Raw genomic sequence first — 22,772 nt, forward strand, 5'->3', positions numbered from 1 at the left:
TAAAAAGCATTTGTTGTGGTTTCAATATTAGGTGTCCCCCAAAAGCTCACATGTGAGACAATGCAAGAAAGTTCAGAGGTAAAATGATTGGGTTATGAGAGCCTTAACCTAATCAGTGCATAAATCCACTCATAGGGAATAATTGGGTGGTACTAGCAGGCAGAGAGGGTATGGATGGAGGAGGTGGGTTATTGGTGTTGTGCCTTTGGGCAGTGGTGAGAAGAGTCTCTCTCTCTCTCTCTCTCTCTCTCTCTCTCTCTCTCTCTCTCTCTCTCTCTCTCTTTCTGCTTCCTGGTACTATGTCCTGAGCTGCTTTCCTTGGCACGCTCTTAGGTCACGATGTCCTGCCTTACCTATGGCCCAGAGCAATAAAGTCAGCCATCTAAGGACTTAGATCTCTGAAACTGCTTTGACCCCCCCATATATACTTTTCCTCCTCTAAAATTGTTCTTGTCAGGTCTTTTGGTCATAGCAACAAAAAAGCTAACTAAAACAGCATGTCCTTTGACCACAATGGAATGAAATTATACATCAATAATGGAAGGAAATTTGGGATATCCACAAACATGTGGGCATTAAACAACACACTTCTAAAAAGAAGAAATCAAGAGAAAAATAGAAATGTCATAAGATAAAAATGAAAATACAACATACCAAAACTGATGTGGTTCAGTTAAAGAAGTGTTTGGAGTATTTTTTTTTTTTGATGGCTGTAAGCAAAACCAATCTCAAATCAGTAACTTAAGCTTACACCTAAATAAGCTGAGTAAGCCAAAAGCAATAAAAAGGAAAAAAAAATAATAAAGATTACAGCAGAAATTAATGAAAAAGAACAGAAAACAATAGAGAAATTTTAGCACAAAATGACGGAGCCGGGTGCAAACTTCACTGATCAGCAAAGCCTTTGTTCAGCAGAGAAGTCATGCATCTGGTGGGCACATTTTCTGGGTAGAAACTGAGCCACTGGCCAAAGGAGGAATCTGTGCTTATACATGCTCCACTGAGAGGTGACTTAATTATTGACAAAGCATGTCAGTTTGGGCACTCAGGAAACAGGTTGTGAGAATGTGAAATTCGTTTTTACTGGGCAATGTTTTTACTTGGGGAAGAATGGTGGGTCTGGGGGTCAGCATTCAGTGTTTCTCTCTTTCCCTTCATGGTCCCGTTATACTGTCACTGGAAAAGGATTTATTTGGGGAATGATCGATGCTTTGGCTTCCCCCCAAAGACTGCCATTTTCAGCTTGATGGATATCCTTCTCAGGGATTGTCTTCAAAACTGAGAAGGATGTATTGGGGAATGATCAATTTTATCAATGTTTGGCCTTATTCCTTACTCCCTCTTCCAAGGCCGCACTATTTGGGGGTTTGCTGTTTTCCATATCTTAGAGAAATCAACAAAATCAAAACTTGTTACTTTGAAATGATCAATAAAATTAACAAATTTTAACTCAACTGACCAAGGAGGAAAGTGTGTGTGTGTGTGTGTGTGTGTATGTGAAAGAGGGCTTAAATTTAAATACCAATCTGACAAAAATAAAAGAATTATTAAGGGAATACTATCAACAACCCTATTTTGTAAATAAATTAGATGAAATGAACAAATTCCTAGAAAGACATAACTATCAAAACTTATCCAAGAAAAAAATTGAAAATACAAATAAACCTATAACAAGTAAAATAGTTGAACTAGTCACTTAAAATCTTCTTTTAATGAAAAAAGTTAGGCCTGGATGTCTTCATTGGTATATTTTGTCAAACATCTAAAGAAGAATTAACACTAATTCCTCAAAAACTATTATAAGTAACATAAGAAGAGGGAATACTTCCCACCAGTTCTATAAGGACAGTATTAAACTGATAATCAAAATCAAATACATAAGAAAACAACTCAACCAATCTCTTCAGTACAGATGCAAAATCCTTAAACAAAATATTAGAAAACTGAATCCAGTAACATGTACCAAGGCCCTTAGTAACAAAGCTTGTGGGGTGTAAAATGGTAGATTGGAACACAATTTGACATTCCCTCAGGATTTAAACATAGTTACCATGTGACTCAGCAACTCTACCCTTAGATACATACCCAACAGAATTAAAAATTATGTCCACACAAAACTAGTATATGAATGTTTATGGTAGCATTAACACATCCTTTTGGTTGAGAATATTATTTAACTATATAAAAGAATGAAGTACTGATGTATGATACAACATGGAGGAATCTCAGAAATATTAAACAAAGTGAAAGAAGTCAGACACCAAACGTGGCATACACATGTAATCCCAGTGACTTAGGAGGCTGAGGCAGGAGGATCACAAATTCAAAGCCAGCTTCAGCAACTTAGTGAGGCTCTAAGCAACTTAGTGAGACCCTGTCTCTAAATAAAATGTGAAAAAGGGCCAGGGATATGGCTCAGTTGTTAAGTGCCAATTGGTTCAATCCCTTGTACCACCACCAAAAAAAAAAAGCTACATATTATATGATTCCATTTATATGAAATGTCTAGAACAGGAAAATCCATAGCAATACAAGCTATTGGTGTTCACTAGAGCTGAGGAGAATGGCCAGTAACTACTAATGGATATATACTTTCTTTTTGGGGTGATGCACATATTTTGGATTTAGACAGTGGTGATGGTTGTATAACTTTGTGAATATACTAAAAACTATTGAGTTATATATTTTAAATGGGTGACTTGTACGGTATGTGGACTATATCTCAATAAAGCTATTTAAAATTTTTAATGCCATGCTTTCCCTGGTAATCACAGCAGAAAGCTCTTGTGTCTTTCTCCCCCACCCTCTTTTTTTACAGGTACTATGTTGCCCAGACTGGTTTCCAACTCTTGGGCTCAAGTGATCCCCCAACCTCAACCTCCCAAGTAGCTGGGACTACAGGCATGCACCACCACACTCTGCTCTTAATAGTTTTCATCTTTAAAAAAAGAGTACTTATTTATTGATGTGAATTATAAATATTTACAGATTCTTCTAGAGAATAAAGTAAATAGAAAACCTCCTTTGGTAATGATGGTTGCCCTCAATGTATGCTATGAGGAAAATGAAGGGTTTTTCAAAAGTGCTAAGGAATAAGGATGAAAAAAAATGTTTCCTATACCTTAACTTTCATTTCTTTATTAAATTTTATTCTTTACATGACTTAAGGCGTTTCCCCCACCCATAGTAAGCCATCATGTAATCTCAGATTTGGCCCATATCAAATTCTCCAGTAATCCAATTTCTATATTTAACATGCTGATTCAGGTACCCAATTGTCAGAAAACTTGATAGTAAGTTATTCAACAAGATTTTTTTTTTTTTTTCAAAATGGTACTAGAGATTGAACCCAGGGCCTCATGCTGCATGCTCCACCACTGAGCTACATCCTCAGCTCTGGAAATTTTCGTTAAAACATATGATGCAAGCTCATAGCAGTGGGAGAATATCATAAGAAGCTAAGCGTTACACATAACTCTGATGAGTCAACCCCCTAAGCCTAATTTACTGTCGTAAAGAAAGCTATTTCTTTGAATATTACAAATCTTTTTTTTTTTTTTTTAATTAGGGATTGAAACCAGGGCCACTTTAACCACTGAGCTACATCCCCAACTCTTTTTTATTTTTATTTTGAGATAGGGTCTCATTAAGGTGCTGAGGCTGTCTTTGAACTTGCTACCCTCCTGTTGTCAGTGTGGGCCATCGCGCTAGGCTGATTATTCCAACTCTTGGCACGTTTTGGTTCCAGAACAGTCGCAGGGCCTGGATTCATGCCACCAGTAACTGTAGTATTTTTTTGTGATAGAGCCAAGACTCGAGGAAAGTGAGAGAGTAAGTTACAGGGACAGATTCTTTCTAATCCTTGGTTAAAACCAGGCGTTGTGGCCCTCAGCAACTCCGTGGGCTGAGGCAGGAGGATTTCAAGTTTTAGGTCAGCCTGAGCAACTTAATGAGATCCTGTCTCAAAATAAAAAAGGACTGGATATGTAGTTCAGTGGTAGTGTGCCCTTGGATTCAATCTCCAGTAAAAAACAAACAAAAACACCTCTAGTCCTTGGTCAGCCAGTGTCAATGCAACAAATGCTGGTTGGTAAAGTATTTATTGTGCACTTATTCCATCCAATGACAGTGCACAGGGGTCCTGCTACTAAGGGCCGTGAGGGAAGAAAAGTTTGTCTTCCCTCATATCTTCTGATTGAGTTTCTCCCTTTATTACATTCATTAGTACATTTGTTACATATAATATTAAATTCTTTCCATAAAAGAAGCTTTGCTGAGCAGGTAACCAAATGTTACCCAAAAGAGGCATTGTCATTTAGATTATTTAAGAATTGTTAGAGAGAATTCATCAGAGAACAAAGTCTGGATCGTGACGAATCCCAGTGATTTCCAGCGCCTTCAGACACCCAAGCTGTATTTAGTCTCCACGCCCACAGCGCCCGGGGGAGCTAGAGAGTCTGACCGTCAGCCCGAAGGCGCGGCACACCACACAGAAGGAACAAGTCCCAGAATCCCACCCGGACTCCAAGTCCCAGAAACCCGCAGGACAAACCTATCCCAGGTGCCAAGAAGGCTGAGTGTGGACGCGACCAAGTTGGGAACTGGGGTGAGATGCTGTAGTATTTGACCACGACCATGTTTCCTGCAGGGGAGAGGATTCTTACAGACAGATACTCATAAATGATCTACCATGGCTCCCACGGAAAGCGCGATTCTTGGAGGTTTGGGGCTATAACTAGCGGCTCCTTAGCTCTCTTCTTTTTTTCTGCCTCCTCGAGGATGGTTCGGCCCGGCACGAAGGCTCCTTGAACTGGTCGGATGGTTGCGTCCGCCCTCCCCCGGAATGTGGGCCCTGGGAGCCCGCGAGGTGGGAGGGGCGACAGCGGCCAGGAGGCGTGCTGGACCCGGGTGGCGGTGGAGGCGGCTGCGGCCGCGGGCGGTGGGAGGAGCCGCGAGGTTCCGGCAGCCCGGGCTAGGCGACCCTTGGGTCGGCGCCGTGGGCGAGGTACGCAGGTAGGCAGGGGAGCGGCCGCCGCTCAGGGATCGGCTCGGGCGACGGAGTGCAGAGCGGCGCCTGGCGCGCCCCCCGCACCCTCGGCCGCCGGCGTCCAGGCGGGGCAGTGAGGAGATGCCGACCCAGAGGGACAGCAGCACCATGTCCCATACGGTCGGGGGCGGCGGCAGCGGGGACCATTCTCATCAGGTCCGAGTGAAAGCCTACTACCGCGGGTGAGTGTCTCGGAGCAGGGGTGTGGGTGCGAGCAAGGGGAGAGGCCAGCTAGGCTTGGCCTGGAGGAGGGAAGGGTGAGGGGCTGGAGGTGTCGTGGGCGGGTTGGGCCGGGCTGGCTGCTCGGGGGGGAGGGGGTTGGTGACGAAGTGAACTGGGGAGGAGCAACCCAGCACTGATTGTAGGTACCCCAGGTGTGGTGCCGGGCCGGGGGAGTCGGGGACTTGAGCGGCAGCGTAGAGTCGGAGAAAGAAGCCTTGGTACAGAGTGTGTGCACCTGATGGGGACGAGTCGCTCCCCTGCCGAGAGATCTGCGGGGGCTGTACGTCATTGGTTTAGGTGTATTTGGGGTTAAGAGTTGAAGATTCCTAGTCTTGTCTCAGGTAACCTCGGTTTGCAAGGCAGGACTATTTCAGTTGCTGGCCCTTGTGGCTCCCGGCAGGCCTAAAGCCTCTGGTTTTCTAAGTCAGGGTTATCTTTGCCGAGCAAAAGTTCATGGAGTACATCTGGACTACAGTCAGACCAGTATGTTAGATGTAGGAGTCATACCTAGGAGTAAAGTTGGTGGCGTTTTCAAGGATGTGTATTAGGTGTTGTGTCGTCGAGAGTGATAGGCAAATGTGTAATTAAAATTTTGCGAACCGTTCTGTATTAGTATTGTTTCAAGGACCATCTGATAAGGTGAGAAAAGGAAGAGTCACAGCTTTAAATTCTGCGGTCTTTCCTCATATTATTACTTAAGCTGTAAGTACTTTGGTTACCAGAAATAATTCAGTCCTGAGATCATCGTGTTAAATCACATTCTATCATCAGTGACGCACAGTACTCCCCTTCGTTTGAATTTAGCTGTGGTTTGAAATTTTTTGGAGGTAATTAGGAGTATTAGTAAGGTGAAAGGATAGTGTAAGCACAAAGTTTGACACTAAGGATTAACAGAAAACCCGACAGCTTTGGCCCAACTTACTGCTTGTCTAGGCAGAAATAAATTGCTTAAAAAAAAAAAAAAAGAAAGAAAACACTCAAGGACTGCAAGATTGAAACTGCAGTGCATACTTTTACATTCCTGAGAGGATCAGTGAAGATAACAAACTTTTGAAATGCCTCTCGTTTTGATTTCAAAGAAAATATAATCCCCATTTGTCTTATTTATTAGATGTAAGGATTTACTAGTTTGAAATCAAGAAGCCCCTGTCTTCTGTAAAGGTTGACTGCATTCAGTAGTTTATAGGAGTTATATTGGACAGTATTATAACTGTTTTTACTTAAAACACAGGTAAAAGAGGTTTTGATTTTTAAAAACAATACCAATAAATGTTTTTTGTTGTTGTTTCTTTTTCTTTTCTTTTTTTTTTTTTAATGTTTGTAGCTGTGTTGCCCAGTTTGGTTCATGGTTGCCCACCAATTTAGTAAGATGAGGAAAAAAACTTCCTTTTTAAAAAATTAATCTAATCCATAATTTGATAGATGAGACATTTCATTTTGGAGTATGTTCCATTTTTATAAAGTTGACAAACAGTCCATGAGTCATTAGAGGCAGAAATATAGTTTTTTTTTTTTTTTAAAAGGTGTATGATTATTGATAGTTCAACAAACAATCTAGATTGAGAATAAATACATGCACATGCAGGAAAGTACAAATTGTGCAGAGATGTAAAATAAAAAGTGTCCCTGTTTCTCCCCTCTATTTCCACAGGTTACCACTGCTGGCAATTTATTTCTAGTTTTTCTGAAGGTTGAATTTATTACTTTCAAAGTTGTATTTTCATTTCTTGATGTATCAATTTCAGATTGTATTTGATTTCTTTTCATTAGAAAGATGAGAAATTAAGTGCACAGTACCTTTGTCTCCTGTCCTAGTGCCTTTCATGTTTTGGCTGTTAAGATATTTAGTTCTCTGTGTTACCTTCATGGTTTTAAATAATCTAAAATCTTGACTAAAATTTTGATGGCATCCAGTGACTCTGAAAGATAAATTAATGCTTCTTCATTTTTCCTACTTTTACTTAATAAGTGTAAATAAACATAAGTTAAAAATATTGTAAATGTCTCCTTGTCTCCATCCTCCCTTTTTATTTTGGTGGTTTGAGGATTGAACCCATAGCCTCCTACATGCCAGCCAAGTGCTCTACTAGTGAGCTACATTCACTGCACAGGTTCTCTTTTGGAAAGAAATCAGTCTGTTGTGCTCAGATATAGACATTCTATAGATATTTTCTTCACTTACTGATCCAATTACAAAAAAGAAGACACTAAGGACATACAACTTTTTAGTTGTTTTAACTAAAATTTGTCTAAGACATTCAAGTTAATTTGTTTTTGTTTTTGATGGTACAAGGAATTGAATCCAGGGCCTCCTACCACTGAGGTACATCCCCAGTCCTAATGTTATCTTTTAAAACTTAGAAAATTTGCTAAGGAAAGACACAATAACCTCTTGCCCTTTTGTGCCTTTTGTTCTATAAAAGCTTTCTAATATTACCTTTATTTCAAGACAGCAGCACTCTCTAAACTGTACAAATTTCTGTCCTCTGATATTAGATCTTTTAATATTATGTTTATTCACAATAGTCTAAACTGATGATTATACTAGTATATAGTCAGCTGTTCATTAATATATATGAAACTAAAATGAGTCACCAATGAAGGGTAGTTAATAAACAGATTGGCTAACTGGAATACCTACCTGTTATTAAAATAGAACATCCCTTCTTTATACTCAAAAATATAAGGACAATTGCATTTAAAAAGGTTTTCTTTTCCATTAGATCTCTTGAGCAGGCATTATCACTTAACTTTTCCCGTACTCCCTTATAACAGTATTTCTTTACAATGAATGTTGAATCTTGAGATAACCAGATTTCTTAAATGAATAAATTGCCTTCTCCCTTCAGCGATATGTATGCTATTCTTATTCTGCTGAATTTGATCCTTGTGAAAGTGTGATATAATCAACATTTAATTTGATTTTTCTCCCCTGGTTTTCAAGCAGGTGATTAATAGCACTGAGAATCTGATTTTATGGAGACCAACCTAAGGGTTGATGTCTCATGGCCAGCACCCTTCTTTTTCTAACATGAGAGCTTTTCAGTGAGTGGCCTTCTTCAATCATTACCTGGTGGTATTAGTTCAGAGGAAGAGAAACAGGTTTTGTTGGTTAGTGATAGATTGCTATTGTATGTGCATATCCTTATATAAAGTTATTTGATATTATGGGGTGGAATTTAACCACATAATGTCTGGATTACTCATATCCATATGGCATTATATGTTATGAGAAATTTTGCAAATAACTTTTAAAAATGCTTTTTTAAACTGCTGTTGTTGAACAGTGATAACAAACCATAGGATACCTTCTGTGCACATCTAGAAACAAAAAGGATCGTTAACTCCTTTTTTTTTTTTTTCCCCTCTTTTGGTGGTACTGGAGATCAAACCTAGGACCTGACTCGTGCTAAGTAGGTGCTCTGTCACCAACCTGCATCCCCAGTTAAGATTGTTAACTCTGCATATTTGGACTTTATAGCTGGTTTGGTGAAGGAGCGTGTAGGATTTTTCTCACTGTAAACAAGTCTTGTCAAGACTTGTTTCGAAAAGTGTTGCAAAATTATTTTAAGAATATAGTTTAGTAATGGTTCTGAGAAAATAAAAACAGTGTCTTGAGTTAAGCATTGGGGGAATGGTAGCAGGCTGATCCTAGAGTTTTTGGCATAGCACTCAGCCATAGGGCAGCTGATCCATAGTTTGGCCAGAGAGAAAAAAATAGGACAAGGCGGCCTACTGCCAAATGAAAAAAAAAAAAAGAGAGAGAGAGACAGCAAAAGAGAAAAGAAAAAGAAACCCTCTCAGAAATTTGAATGGAATAATATGGAGATAAACTCTTATCAAGCGCTGGGGACTAAAGCTGAAGAGTTGGAGAACAAGGCAGGTGAGGCCAGAACTGACTGTATGTAAACTAAAGGTCTAAAGATACAAGAGCTGACAAGGAAGAAGCATTCTGTACAGAAAATTCTCCTAGAGGTCCTTAGTTTGTGATAGCTTTCTCATAGAACTCCTAGGCCTACCCCACCAATTTTTTTTTGAGGGGGGGGTATAGGGGATTGAAGCAGGAGTACTTAATCACTGAGCCATATCCCCAGCCTGAGACAGGGGGTCTCACTAAGTTGCTTAGGGCTTCACTGAGTTCCTGAGGCTGGCTTTGAATTTGCAATCCTCCTGCCTCATCTTTCCAAGCTTCCAAGATTACAGGCATATGCCATCTCACCTGGCCTAGGCCCAGGCCCCATTTCAAAGGTAACTTGAGTGACTGGTTTTTGTAAAAAATATTATTATTTTAATATTTATTTTTCTTTTTAGTTGTAGTTGGACACAATATCTTTGTTTTTATTTATTTATTTTTATGTGGTGCTGAGGATTGAACCTAGGGCCTTGCACGCTAGGCGAGCTCTCTACCACTAAGCCACAACCCCAGCCCCAAGTGACTGTTTTTTTAATGGCTGAAATGAACCTAGTTAAAACATGAATTTTAAAAATTCCAATCTTGCTTAGAATTTGGAGATCATTTGAACTGGGTTTAGTAAATACTGTTGAGCACCTGCTATAATCTGAACCCATGGGCTCTCCTGGACACAGGATGTAGAGATAGATGATACAAGCTTCTGCCTTTGAAGATCTAAGAGACTTGTGAAGAGAAAGATAAATATATATTTATGTTTATGTACATATATATATATATCTCATTTATATCTTACATGTATATTATAACTACATAGAGTTATAAAGGATTAAATTTGATGGGGAGGACTTGCAAGGTGCATATTGGGGAGGAGTTTGGGTGAAGGGAGCCTCTTATAGGAAGAAATGTCCACAGCTTTTAAAGGATAAATAGGGAGGGGGTTGGCACAGTGGTAAAACACATGCTTCACAAGCATGAGGCTCTAGGTTCAATCCCCAGGATCTCTCCATTTTCCATAAAAAAGGATAAATAAAAATTTGCCTGGTGAATAATGATGTCATTCCAGGCTTTAAATAACTGCATAAGGTTGGGGAATTAAAGTCAGTTTAGTTGTTGGTCTCATTTTCCTTCCTTATTAGAATAAAAAGTAAAAAGTAGGCACTGTTGAGAAATGGGCTAAAAAGTTCACAGGGGCTAGATCCTGAAGACCCATGAAAGATCACTCTTGGAACCAGAACTTGAGGTGGATTGGTGGAGGATAAGACTAATTTGGAAGCTTATGAAATAATCTAAGGAGATGGAAGAAAGAAATGATTTGGTGGAGATTTTAGGGTGTAGAAATGATATAAATTAGAGATTTATTGCTGTTAGAGGAGTACGAAAACTAAAAAAATTATTTCTTGTTTGAGAGAACCTAGGTTATATACAAGGAAAAGATTTCTGGGAGAGGGAAATTCATTGCCAAAAACAATTTTGAGTTCTGGGTACTTGTGAGGCATCCAGGTTGGAATGTCCAGAATTAACTGAACATAATTTATTGTGTACCTGCTCTGTATGGCAAGCACTATGCATGACAACTAAACAATAGGAATGTGGCTGAGAATAATGATAGAAAAAATGTCATCAGTGGCCAAATACAGATCACAAAGACAAGGCACTAAAGTTAAATTTAAAACAGAAACATGAAGTGGAAAAATGCCCCTGTAGTCTCACATTCCCACTTTTTTAGGGCAATCCTTTTTAACTGTCTGAGCTATCCTCCGTGATATTAATGTATCTATATGTAGAGACATGTATTCACATACAAACACATAGACACACCCTTTTATTTTTCCAATATATGAGTTCATGTTTCTTCATGTGCTTCTTCAACTTGATTTTTTTCATTCTTGGTCATCTTTTCATGGATAGATAGATGGTAGATAAATGGATCTCTTTCTTTGTAATTGATATATAGTGTTCCATAGTATTGTTATAGCATAATTTAATCTTTATGCTAGGAATCAAACCCAGGGCCTTACACATGCTAGGTAAGTAGCTCAATCACTGAGCTGTGTCCCCATCCCCATTAAATCTTTTTTTGTCCCCCTGATTGATGAACATTTGAAGTTGTCTTCATTAAGTCACTACTTTAAATAATATTAGAGGAGCATCCTTATATTTAATATATTTGCAAACAGGGCCAAAGATATTCTCATTTTAAAATTTGACATTTTCTTCCTCAAAACATAATTTACACTCTCAGAAGCAGTATGTGAGTGACACTGTTTCTTTATGCTTTCATTGCATGTTATGTGTCTTTTAAGTTTTTGACCATTGGATCAGCAAAACAGTAACTTTCTAACAAGTATGCTTTTCTTAGGGGGTAGGTGGATACAGGGGATTGAGCCCAGAGGCACTTAACCACTGAGCCATATCTCCAGCCCTTTTTTTATTTTCTTTAGAGACAGGGTCTCCCTGAGTTACTTAGAGCTTCACTAAGTTGCTGAGGCTGGCTTTGCAACTTGCCTCAGCCTCCTGAGCCACTGGAATTACAGGCATGCGCCACTGTGCCCAGCACAAGTATGCGTTTATACATTATTTTAAAACTAATTTTATTGGTATATTATAATTATACATAATAGTGGAATTTTTGTGACATTTGTAAATGTATATAATTTGGTCAATTTTATTCCATAGTACCTTCACTTTCCCTCAAGTCTTCTCTTACACTGGTCCTCTTTCTCTAATCTCTGGTCTCTGTTCGACTTTGATGAGATTCCCCAACTTCCTTTATCCCCCTTTTTTCTCTTTTACATATGAGGAAAAAATATATGCCCCCGACTTTTTGAGTCTTATTTCATTTAACTTGATATTCTTCAGTTTCATCCATTTTCCTGCAAATGACATAATTTATTCTTTATGTATAAATAAAACTCCATTGTGTATGTATATCACATTTTCTTTATCCATCCATTGTTGATGGATACCTAGGCTGATTCCATAACTTGGCTATTATGAATTTTGTTGCTATAAACATGGGTATGCATGTATCACTATAGTACACTAACTTTAATTCTTTTGGATAAATTCTAAAAAGTGATATATAGCTGGATCATATGATGGTCCATTCATAGTCTTTGGAGGAACTTTCATACTAATCTCCATAGTGATTGTACTAATGTACAATCCCATCAAGAGTATATAAATATTCCTTTTCCCCCACCTCCTCAGGAGCATTTATTATTCTTTGTATTCTTCATGATTGCCATCCTAACTGGAGTGAGATGACATCTCTGTAGTTTTGATTTGCATTTCCCTGATGCTAAAGATGGTGAGCATTGTTTTCATCTATTGGTTGACCATTTGTATTTTTTTTTTTTTTTGAGAAGTATCTTTTTATTTAGCATTTACTGTTTGGGTTGTTATTATCATTGGTGGTGGTAAGTTTTTTGAGTTCTTCATATAATTTGGATATTAATCCTCTGTCAGAAGAGTAGCTGATAGAGATGTTCCCATTATTTAGCCTCTCTCTTCATGCTCTGAATCTTTTCCTTTGCTGTGCAGAAGCTTTAATTTGATGCTATTCCATCATTTCCCAAGCTTTAGGAGTCCTAATGCCTATGCCTATATGTTGGAATGTTGACTCTATTTTCTTCTAGCAGTTTCAAAGTTTCTGGTCTAATTCCTAAATCTTTTTTTTTTTTTTCAGTTGTAGATAGATACAATACCTTTATTTTATTTATTTTTATGTGGTGCTGAAGATTAAACCCAGTGCCTCACAAGTGCTAGGCAAATGCTCTACCCCTAAGCCACAACCCCATTGCCTAATTTCTAAATCCTGGATCCATTTTCATTTGACTTTTATGTAGGGATCCAGTGTCATTCTTCTACATATGGATATCCAGTTCTCACAGCACCATTTGTTTAAAAGGCTATCTTTTCTCCATTGGATGTTTTTGGTGCCTTTGTCAAGGATCAGATGACTGTAGTTGTGTCTTTTATTCTATTGGCCTATGTGTCTGCTTTCATGCCAGTACCATGCTATTTTTGTTACTATAGCTCTGTAATATAAATTTAAAAGCAGGTATTGTGATGTCTCTAGCATTGCTCTTTGTGTTTGGAATGGCTTTTGCTAATATGGTCTTTTATTTTTTTAAAAAAATATTTATTTATTTATGTATCTTTAGTTTTTTAGGTGGATACATTAGTTTGTTTTTATGTGGTGCTGAGGATCGAACCCAGTGCCTCATGCATGCTAGGGGAGCACTCTACCACTGAGCCACCACCCCAGCCCCTGGTCTTTTATTCTTACATATGAATTGTAGGACTGTTTTTTTTTTTTTTTTTCTAGTTCTGTGAAGAATTTCATGGTATTTTGATAGGTAATGTATTGAATCTGTGGATTACTTTTGGTATTGTCATTTTAACAGCATTAATCCTGCCTATCTATGAATATTGGAGGTTTCTCCATCGTTTATTGTCTTCTTCAATGTTCTATATTTTTTATTGTAAAGATCTTTTACCTCAGATTTTTTTTTTCTAGGGTTTTTTTTTTTTTTTTTTCCCTTCTTTTCTTTTAAGGCTATTGTGAATGGATTTTTTCCTGATTTCTTTTTCAGTAGATTCATTATTGGTGCATAGAAAAACTATTGATTTGTATATGTTGATTTTGTATCCTTTACTCTGCTGAATTTGTTTCTTAATTCTAGAAGTCTGTTGAAGCTTCTCGGATCTCTAAGTATGGGATCATATCTTCAAACAGTGATAATTTGATTTTTTTTTCTGCTTGTATCCTTTTTATTTCCTTCTCTTGCCTAATTGCTCTTGCTGAAATTTCAGTTTGATGTACATTATTCATTATATTTCTTCTGGATTATCTTTATGTTGTTTGCCTATTTTTATGTTGTATTATTTTTCTTATTTGTTGATGGGACACTGACATTTTTTCTTTTAACTTTGTCTTCATTTCCCAATCTGTTGCTTATCTTGAGTTTTTCATTTTTATGTAATCAAAGCTGTCTTTTTAATTTTTCCCCTCAGTGACTTCTTTTAGAAGGAACTATTTTCTGTTTGTTTTTGTGGCTTTCTTTTTAAGTTGTTGATGGACTTTATTTTATTCATTTGTTTATTTGTGGTGCTGAGAGTTGAACCCAGTCTTCGCACGTGCTGGCCAAGTGCTCCACCACTGAACCACAACCCCAGCCCTATGCAGCTTTTTAAAGTATTATCTTTTCAAAGAATGGTATTTGGAAATTTAATCATCTGTAGTATTCTGATAAAACTTATTTTTAAAAAATTTTCTAATGTTGCTTTTATTTACTTATTTATTTGATGATAGTGGTGATTGAATCTAGCAATGCTGTACCACTGAGTTACATCCCCAGCCCTTTATATTTTCATTTTGATAGAGGGTTTCACTAAATTTCTGAGGCTGCCCCTGAATTTGTGATCCTCCTGCCTCATCCTCCCCGAGTCATTGGGATTAGAGGCATACACTCATTACTGCACTCAGCTAAAAATTTGTTCTAATGCCAATTTTGAAGAGGTCATCCTTTCACCACTGATTTGAAATTACAACTTTGTTATATGCTGGTGCTTTTCTGTTTCATTAGTTTTTTAGAGTGAAATCAGTTTTTGTATATGCTAGGATTGGCTAATTATTGTAATATTATAGTTAATTTTACTGTGTTAGGAAAAGTCTATTTTATTAATTTTCTATTTCCAAATTTTCTTGGCTATTCTTGTGCATTTTCTTGCCCGGATGAATTTTAGAAGGTTTTCATAAGTTCAAAACAAAGGGGGAAAGGGTTAGCAACAACAAAAATCCCCTATTGTTATTTTGATTTGGAATCATATTGAGTATATTAATGTATAGATTAATTTGAAAATTTATAATTTTATCATACAGAGCTGGCTTTATAAGTATGTGATATCCACCTATTCTTTTCTTTCATATTTTTCAGCAAGGTTTTATAGTTCCTGTTCCACTCTTACATATTTCCTGATGAGTTTATTCATATATAATTTTGTTGCTTTCATGAATGGGACCTTTTATTCTTAAAGGCTTACTATGTACCATCTTTTTTTTTTTTTTTCCTATTTCTTTTGCTTGCTTGTTTCTTGTTTTCTGTTTTGTTTTGTTTTTGAGTTGGAGAGTTGCTATGTTGCCCTGTTTTTTTTTTTTTTGTTTTTAACTTCCCCTGAGTAGCTGAAATTATAGGACACACCACCTCACTTGGCTTTATACTCTCCATTTCTGTATGATTCAATTGAATTGGCTACTTTATTAACAATTTATTAGTTAACTGTCTTAGAATTTATAGGTAAATAATGTACCAGTTTTAAAAGTAGACAAAAGTGATAGTTTTGCCTTCATTTCTCTGTATCTTACCATCTGGCTAGAATTTTCCAGATAATGTTGAGTTGAAGTTCCAGCAGTGGTCTTTTATCATAATGAAATAGATCGATAAGAAGAAAATTTCATAGAGTGTCTTCAAAGATAACCTACCCTCCTTTTCTCTTTGAAATATGTTAAAGAACATACTTTTATAATGTACCTACCCTCTTTCCAACTATGGCAAATATTTTGTGCTTGTTTTAATTTAATCTTCAAAGTGATGCTCAAGGGAGATATCATTATCTCCATTTTACAGATTTTAGTATTGAGATTCAGTGACAATACAAAACTGGGTTTTAAGCTTCAAACAGAATTTCTGTTTTCCCTTTTTCTGTGTCGATGGGGCTTTAGAACACAGCCTTTTGTTTTATTTTAAAATTCTCACTGTTGTTATTTTTGAGCCCATTATCTGTCTTCTAGATGTTAAAAACTGAAAGTTGTTTTGTGACTTTTTTTTGTAACAGTTAATTTGAAGGATGCTAATTTGAGATTATATGACTATTTCATTCTCCCCAAACCTTATATCCAGTGGTTTTAGCATCCATGGATAATCTAGCTTCAACCAATGTTTATACTGGTGTTTACAAATATTTTTTTTTTCCTAAATAGACTGTTATTTAAGAGAAAAGCTTATGTTGAAAATAGCAGAACTGACTATGATTCTTTTGGGGGTTATTTTTTAAAACATTAGGAAAACTTTAGATTTTTTATTAGAACATAGGAAATTGAATGCTTAAAGCAGTTTGTCTTCTGAAGCCTGACAGCATAATTAAAAATGCCTTTTTCTTCCTTTTCACTTTTTAAGTAAAACTAAATCCAAATTTGCCATTTTAGGAATCTTTGTGGCAAAGATCATTTTTTTTCCCCCTTTCTTTCTGGTTTTTGAACTTAAACCAGAAAATTATCCATGCATATTTTTTTTAAAAAATACCTTTACAATGTAAAATCTTTATTTTGCAGCTCATTTTTAGCTTTGCTACTATAATAAGGATCTGGTGATTGTGGAGTGTTATGATCATGGTACTTTCCCAGTTATTTAGAGAAATGTTTACATAAAACTTTCTTAAATGTTTTAGTTCCTAGCACTTAACCTATTAAGTCCTAAGTCTTCCATTCTACGGATTTTTCAGTGCAGTTGGTTGGAAATAATAGGTGGGAAATAATAAAATAGGTTGGAAATAATAATCCAGAGCTTAAATATTATTTTATTAATATTGATCAATATTATTGGTGACTAATATAATTAGCACATTATAATTATATTCTTATTATGTATAATTATGTTATGTTATATACTATATTTAAGTTTTTATAGGTGTTCCACATTGGAACAATGGGAAAAAATGGGTTAAGGATTGGTAGTGATAAAGCATAACTCCTTCATTGAGTCTCTTAAAATTGTACATACTGATGCTTTTTTAAGAATTACACAGATATTTTAAAAATATTCGTTTCTTCTAATAAACATTTGTTACCTCTTAAAAAGCCAGGTTTCTGAAAATTCTTGTTACTTACAGATATGCTTACTACATGTTAATTTTAATTCCTGGTGGATTTTAATAAGGGAGTCCTATTTTGATGGTATCCAATACTATTTTCCTTCCCTTGCACTCAAGAAAGATACTTTCATATTTGTTTTTTGCTAGAGAAATTCTATAGAATTATTTTCTTGTCTTCTAACTTAATTCCAAAATACATTCTCCCAAATCCTTATGACTTCACAGAAGGCACTTTAAAAGAAAAATTGCTTTGAGACAAGAAAATTCTCTTTTAATGTTTTAGAAGAAGGAACTATTTTCTGTTTTTATTTTCTTTTTTAATATTTTTAAAATTTAAAACTATTTATAAAACTTATTTTAACTTGTTTAATATCATTTAAATTTACTTAGGAAATAAATTTTATGGCAAAATACCTCTACATGGTAGAGAAATTGAAAGTCTCTTTCATTTAGAAGTCTCCCTTAAAGTATGACTTTTTAAATGTTTTGTCTCCTCCAACCACCCTCAGTTAATAACTTTTAAATATTATCTTGTTCTATTATATCTGTTGCTCACTATGAAAGATGGGAATTTAGCATTGTATTTTCTCTGACCATGCTTAATTTTCCTTGTTATATTTGTGAATTTTTTGTTTGTTTGTGTTTTGGTGGTGGGTACTGGGGATCGAACCCAGAGGTGTTCAACCACTGAATCACATCCCCAGCCCTATTTTGTATTTTAGAGACAGAGTCTCACTGATTTGCTTAGGGTCTCCCTAAATTGCTGATGCTAGCTTTGAACTTGTGATCCTCCTGCCTCAGCCTCCTGAGCTGCTGGGATTACAGGCTTGCACCACTGCACTGGCTATATTTGTAACTTAAATAATATACCTTTCTGTACTTCAATTTTTAGTCATGTTTACATAAATTTTTTTTTTCCATTTAAGTGTACAGTTTAGTGGTGTTAACTATATTCACATTGTCATGCAGTCAATCTCTAGAACTTTTTCATTTTGTAAAACAGAAACTTTCTATCCATTAGAAAACTACATTTCCTCCTCCATGGCAATCACCATTCTGTTTTCCATTTCAATGAATTTGACTATTGTAAGTACCTCATATCAGTAGTTCCACAGTATTTGCTTTTTGGTGACTGAGTATTTCATTTAACATAATATTTTCAATATTCATTAATGTTATAATATATGTTAGTTTCCTTCCTTGTTGAGGTTTCTTTTTTGAGAAAAGAAACATAATATTCCATTTTATGTAAGTACTTACTTATCCATTCATCCATCAATGGCCTAGTGCCATCTTTTGGCTCTTATGAACAATGTTGCCATGAATATGGGTATGCAAGTATCTGTTTACGATCTTGTTTTCAATTCTTTTTCATATATACCTAGAAGTAGAATTGCTAGATTATGTGGAAAATCTGATTTTAATTTTTTGAGTAACTTCTGCACTGTTTTTCAGAGTTGATGCACCCTTTTACATTTCTAATGTGCAAGTCTTCTGGATCTCCACATCCCTGCTAACATTTATTTATTCTGGGTTTTTGTTGTTTGTTTTGTTTGCTTTTTCTCTCTTTTATATATATATTTATTTATTTAGGTGTAGATGGACACAACACAATGCCTTTATTTTTATGTGGTGTGAGGATCGAACCTGGGTCCCGCCCCACTAGGCTAGCGCTCTACTGCTGAGCCACAATCCCAGCACTGTTTGTTCTCTTTTCTTTTTGTAATATTGGGGATTGAACTCAGAGGCATTTTACCACTGAGCTACATCCCCAACTCTTTTTCTTATTTGAAACAATGTCTGAGTTGCCCAGACTGGCCTTCAACTTGAGATCCTCCTGCCTCAGCCTCCTGAGTAACTGGAATTACAGGCTGTGTCTCTTATCCCAGCCTCCCTGTTTTTTTTTTTTTTTTTTTTTTGATAGTAGCCATCTTAATGGCTATGAGGTGATACCTCATTTACTTTTAATTTTCAGTTTCCTAATGATTAATAATGCTGCATCTTTCATATGGTTATTGGCTATTTGTGTATCGTCTTTGGAAAGATGTCTGTTCAAATCATCTTTTGCTTATTTTTAAATTGTTTTTTTTTCCCTACTTTTAAAATTTTCAGTTTTAAATAGTGGATTGACACTAGGAGAGAGACATTTTTGAATTTACATTTCTTTTAACTTTTTCCACATCTTGATTTTTCTTTATAAATTTTACATTGTAAAGGTTTAAACATTATCCTATTCTTTAAGTCAAAAATTTTCCCTTAGCCTTTTGTAAAATACATTTATAAGATGAAGTGCCAAGAAGTGTGATTAAATGCTTAGAGAAGGAAAAATAATCTTATGTCAATAAAACATTTTTCTTTTAAAAGTTTCTCTTTGATGTTTTGGGCTGGTATGTTTTCTTAATCATATTTATCCCATCTGTTTTTAATCATCTAGAGTTTTCTCATTCTTTCTGTTCTGCTTCTGGTTCCTTTTTTGTTATTAAGACTTTAGTAATTTGTTGTTTCAGTTTTCTGTCATGTCAGTGGACCCTTAGGAAGAAAGCAACAAAGATATGTTTACTTCAGCTATATTAGAAGTGTTGTATGTTGCTTTTAGAAGGTAGAATTAACTGAAAAAATGAAAAAAGGCAGGGGGGCAGGGCCAGGTATAGAATTCAGTACTAGTGAACTCTTGACTGGTATGCACAAGGTTTACGCCTCAGTACCACTAAAAAAAGAAAAAATGGAAAAAGAAAAGTAGAAAGGGGGCCGGTGTAGCTCAGTGGTAGAGTGTTTGCCTAGCATGTGTGAGGCACTGGGTTCAATCCTCAGTACCACACAAAAATAAATAAAATAAAGGTATTGTGTCCATCTACAACTAAGAAAAAAGTTTTTAAAAGATAGAAGGTAAAATTATTTTTGTCTCTCTAGTGAGGTTTCGCTCCTACTTAGAGTACTGTATGAATATACAATTTTTAAAAATTATTAAATACATATAAATATGCTATTTGCTAGGCATTATTCCAAGTATTACAAATGTTAATTAACTAAACTTATTAATCCTCATTATGTCATCTGAGGTATTATTATTCCTATTTTATAGATGAGAAAATTAAGGCATAAAGAAGTTAAGTAACTCACTTCAGGTCACACACTAGCTGGTAAGTAATAGAGCCTGGATTCAAACCCAAACATGCCAGATCTGGTGGTGCATGCATGTAATCCCAGCAGCTCCAGAGGCTGAGGCAGGAGCATCATGAGTTCAAAGCCATCCTTAGCAATTTAGTGAGGCCCTAAGCAAGTTAGTGAGATCCTGTCTCTAAAAATATATATAAAAGAGCTGGGCATGTGGCTCAATGGTTAAGCACCCCTGGGTTTATTCCCCAGTGCCAAAAACACCCCTAAATATTTTGGTTTTAGATTTCAGAGTTTTAACCACTATATTGGGGCTACCTCTCATATGCCTTTCTGGGATGCTTTTAATTTCTTTGTACTTCCTTAGAGTCCAACATATGACACCTCTCTTCACTGAACATAAACTACTTGAACATCCACTGTGGGTCAGAAGCTGCTTAAGGTAGTGGTAATACAGTATCAGTAAAACAAAGTACCTAATCTTCCCTTGTGTGCCTTTTAAATAAATCTGCAAGATGGGATTCTGTGTGTCTAGTCTGACAGTTACTGTAAAGATTAAATAAGATAAGGGCTTGTTAAACACCTCAAGCATAATAAGTATTATAAGTATTCTGTAAATGTTTATAGAAAAAGAAAACATAATAATAGTGCATTTGTTTGTATTGGGGAACAGGGCTTCACACATCCAGGCAGGTGCTGTACTAGCTACATCCCAGATCTGAAAGTATTTCTTCTGCATTCAGTTGGGTGATATTTGAGTTCCTATTATCTTCTAGTTGTTTACAATTTAGTAGAAGATGTGTTATCAGTATGTGGTGAATTGATGGTAAGATACCTGTTGGACAGTTTAACGGAAGTTTTAGGGCCCATCACAGAGTAGTTTCCCTCATTCACCACCATACACTGAGCCCTAAACTGAGGGAATGTCTGGATTAGACTTGAGTAATTAATATCTTAATGTGTGGGGTTGTGAGTAAATCAGAGTCGGAAGTGGCAGATCCAGTTGAAAATAGAAATTAGAACCAGATTATCAAGAGTTGTAAGTACCACACAGAGTTGAAATTACAAATTTAGGAGATCTCTATATAAACATAGTAGTTAAAACACTGAATGTGAATTAGATTTCAGAGAGAGAATGAATGAATGAATGTGAGAGAAGGTATAAAGAATGTCTTGTGATCAAAGACAAAAGGAGACATAAGTGTTCAGAATGGTAGACAGAGTCAGGGAAGCATATTGTTAAAAAAGCCAAGGCCACAGAGTTCTAAGGGGCAGAAAAATACGAGGTGCTTGGTAAAATAATGATAACCAAGAAAAGACCATTTGATTTCTATTCTTGTTTGGCTTTCTGCTTACCTTTGTAGTATTGAAAGACTTCAGCTGTAACTTTTTTTGCAGATAACTAAAATTTTAATTTCTTATTTCCTATTCTGTGTTCCAACTACCTAAGTTAGTTCACAGTGCTGTCATTTCCATTTATTTATTCTGTGTAGGCTCTGCTTTGGCTACTAGGAGGATTTTGATGAAAAAGTCCTTGCTTTCACCTTTACCAAGCTTATATTTTAGCTGGGACAGATGGTGGACTATAAGCATTTGTAGTGTAGTGGTAGGGAAAATAGGTTATAGAGGTAGCTGGAGCCAGTTCATATGGTTCCCTTGTGAACCCTGCTAAGGACTTCGGATTTTGCTCTGCATGACTATATATGCATTTGAATAGTTTAAAATAGAGGAAGGACATGAACTACATTAATTTTGTAAAAACCTTAGAACACAGTCTGATACATAGGGATCACTATGTAAGTGTTAAATAAAGAAATTTTCAATCTATTTAACTTATATTTGAGAGGATCACTGTTTATTATGTGGAGATTAGGTCATAGGAAACCTTCTGCTGGCTCCTTGGAGAAAACCACAAGCCTGTACTTTAAAACATTTTGTTACAATTTTAAATCTTATAGTGAATATCTGCTCTGTGAATTTATTTAAACTGTCGTTCATCTAATGCTGATCCAAAGGAAATACATATTGTATGTCTCTTCCTATATGTTTTGGGTTACTTACCTTAAAATATGAGTCACTTTAAAACCAATTTTGGCAAACTGTAATTCTTATGGGTAAAAGGTGAAAATGAAGACAGAGAGATCTAGAAATTATGCTGTACAAATAATGATTAACAGATTTATTGGTGGTTAATCTATGAAAGTCAGGCTAGTGGGCATAACACGACAGAAGGGCATCTCTTGGACGAAGGGTAGACTCTTAGGGGAGGGGAGATATGGGACTGGTGTTTAAAACAGATTTCAGTTAAACATAAAGTAGAAGCTTATATAGGGAACCTTTCAAGAGCAGAACAAAAATTCCTCCCGAAGGAGTAAAGGTCTGATAATTAATGTTAAGGCAAAAGTAGGACTGTCATCTGTTAGAACAGCTAGAGTAGGCTTTCTCAATTAGGGGAGATTGAATTAAGGTTTCTCATTAATCCAACATATTTGTCTTAAGAAATTTAATATTGATATTTAAATTTTTCCTTTATAAAACTATAAAGGATAGTTTTCTGGAAGTAGTACATGCTGATGCACACACAAGTTGGTTAAACTTCAT

At 36.1% G+C, this 22,772-nt stretch overlaps 1 protein-coding gene across 2 annotated transcripts in view; it reads left to right on the forward strand.

Moving 5' to 3' along the window:
* The first annotated feature begins 4,901 nt into the window (after window positions 1–4,901).
* Window positions 4,902–22,772, forward strand: part of Prkci (protein kinase C iota) — a 68,900-nt gene continuing 51,029 nt past the window's right edge. Inside the window, exon 1 of one of the 2 annotated variants that reach the window (XM_046422956.2) lies at window positions 4,902–5,229. In XM_046422956.2, the coding sequence (XP_046278912.1) occupies window positions 5,129–5,229 (101 nt within the window). In that variant the 5' untranslated portion in view covers window positions 4,902–5,128. Of the gene's footprint in view, window positions 5,230–20,176; window positions 20,198–22,772 lie in introns of those variants that run through there. The other variant, XM_058572265.1, reaches the window with a different exon arrangement.

Source organism: Marmota monax, unplaced genomic scaffold (assembly GCF_021218885.2).
Source record: "Marmota monax isolate L192 unplaced genomic scaffold, Marmota_monax_Labrador192_F-V1.1 WCK01_AAM20220418_F8-fsc00110, whole genome shotgun sequence".
NCBI lineage: Eukaryota > Metazoa > Chordata > Mammalia > Rodentia > Sciuridae > Marmota > Marmota monax.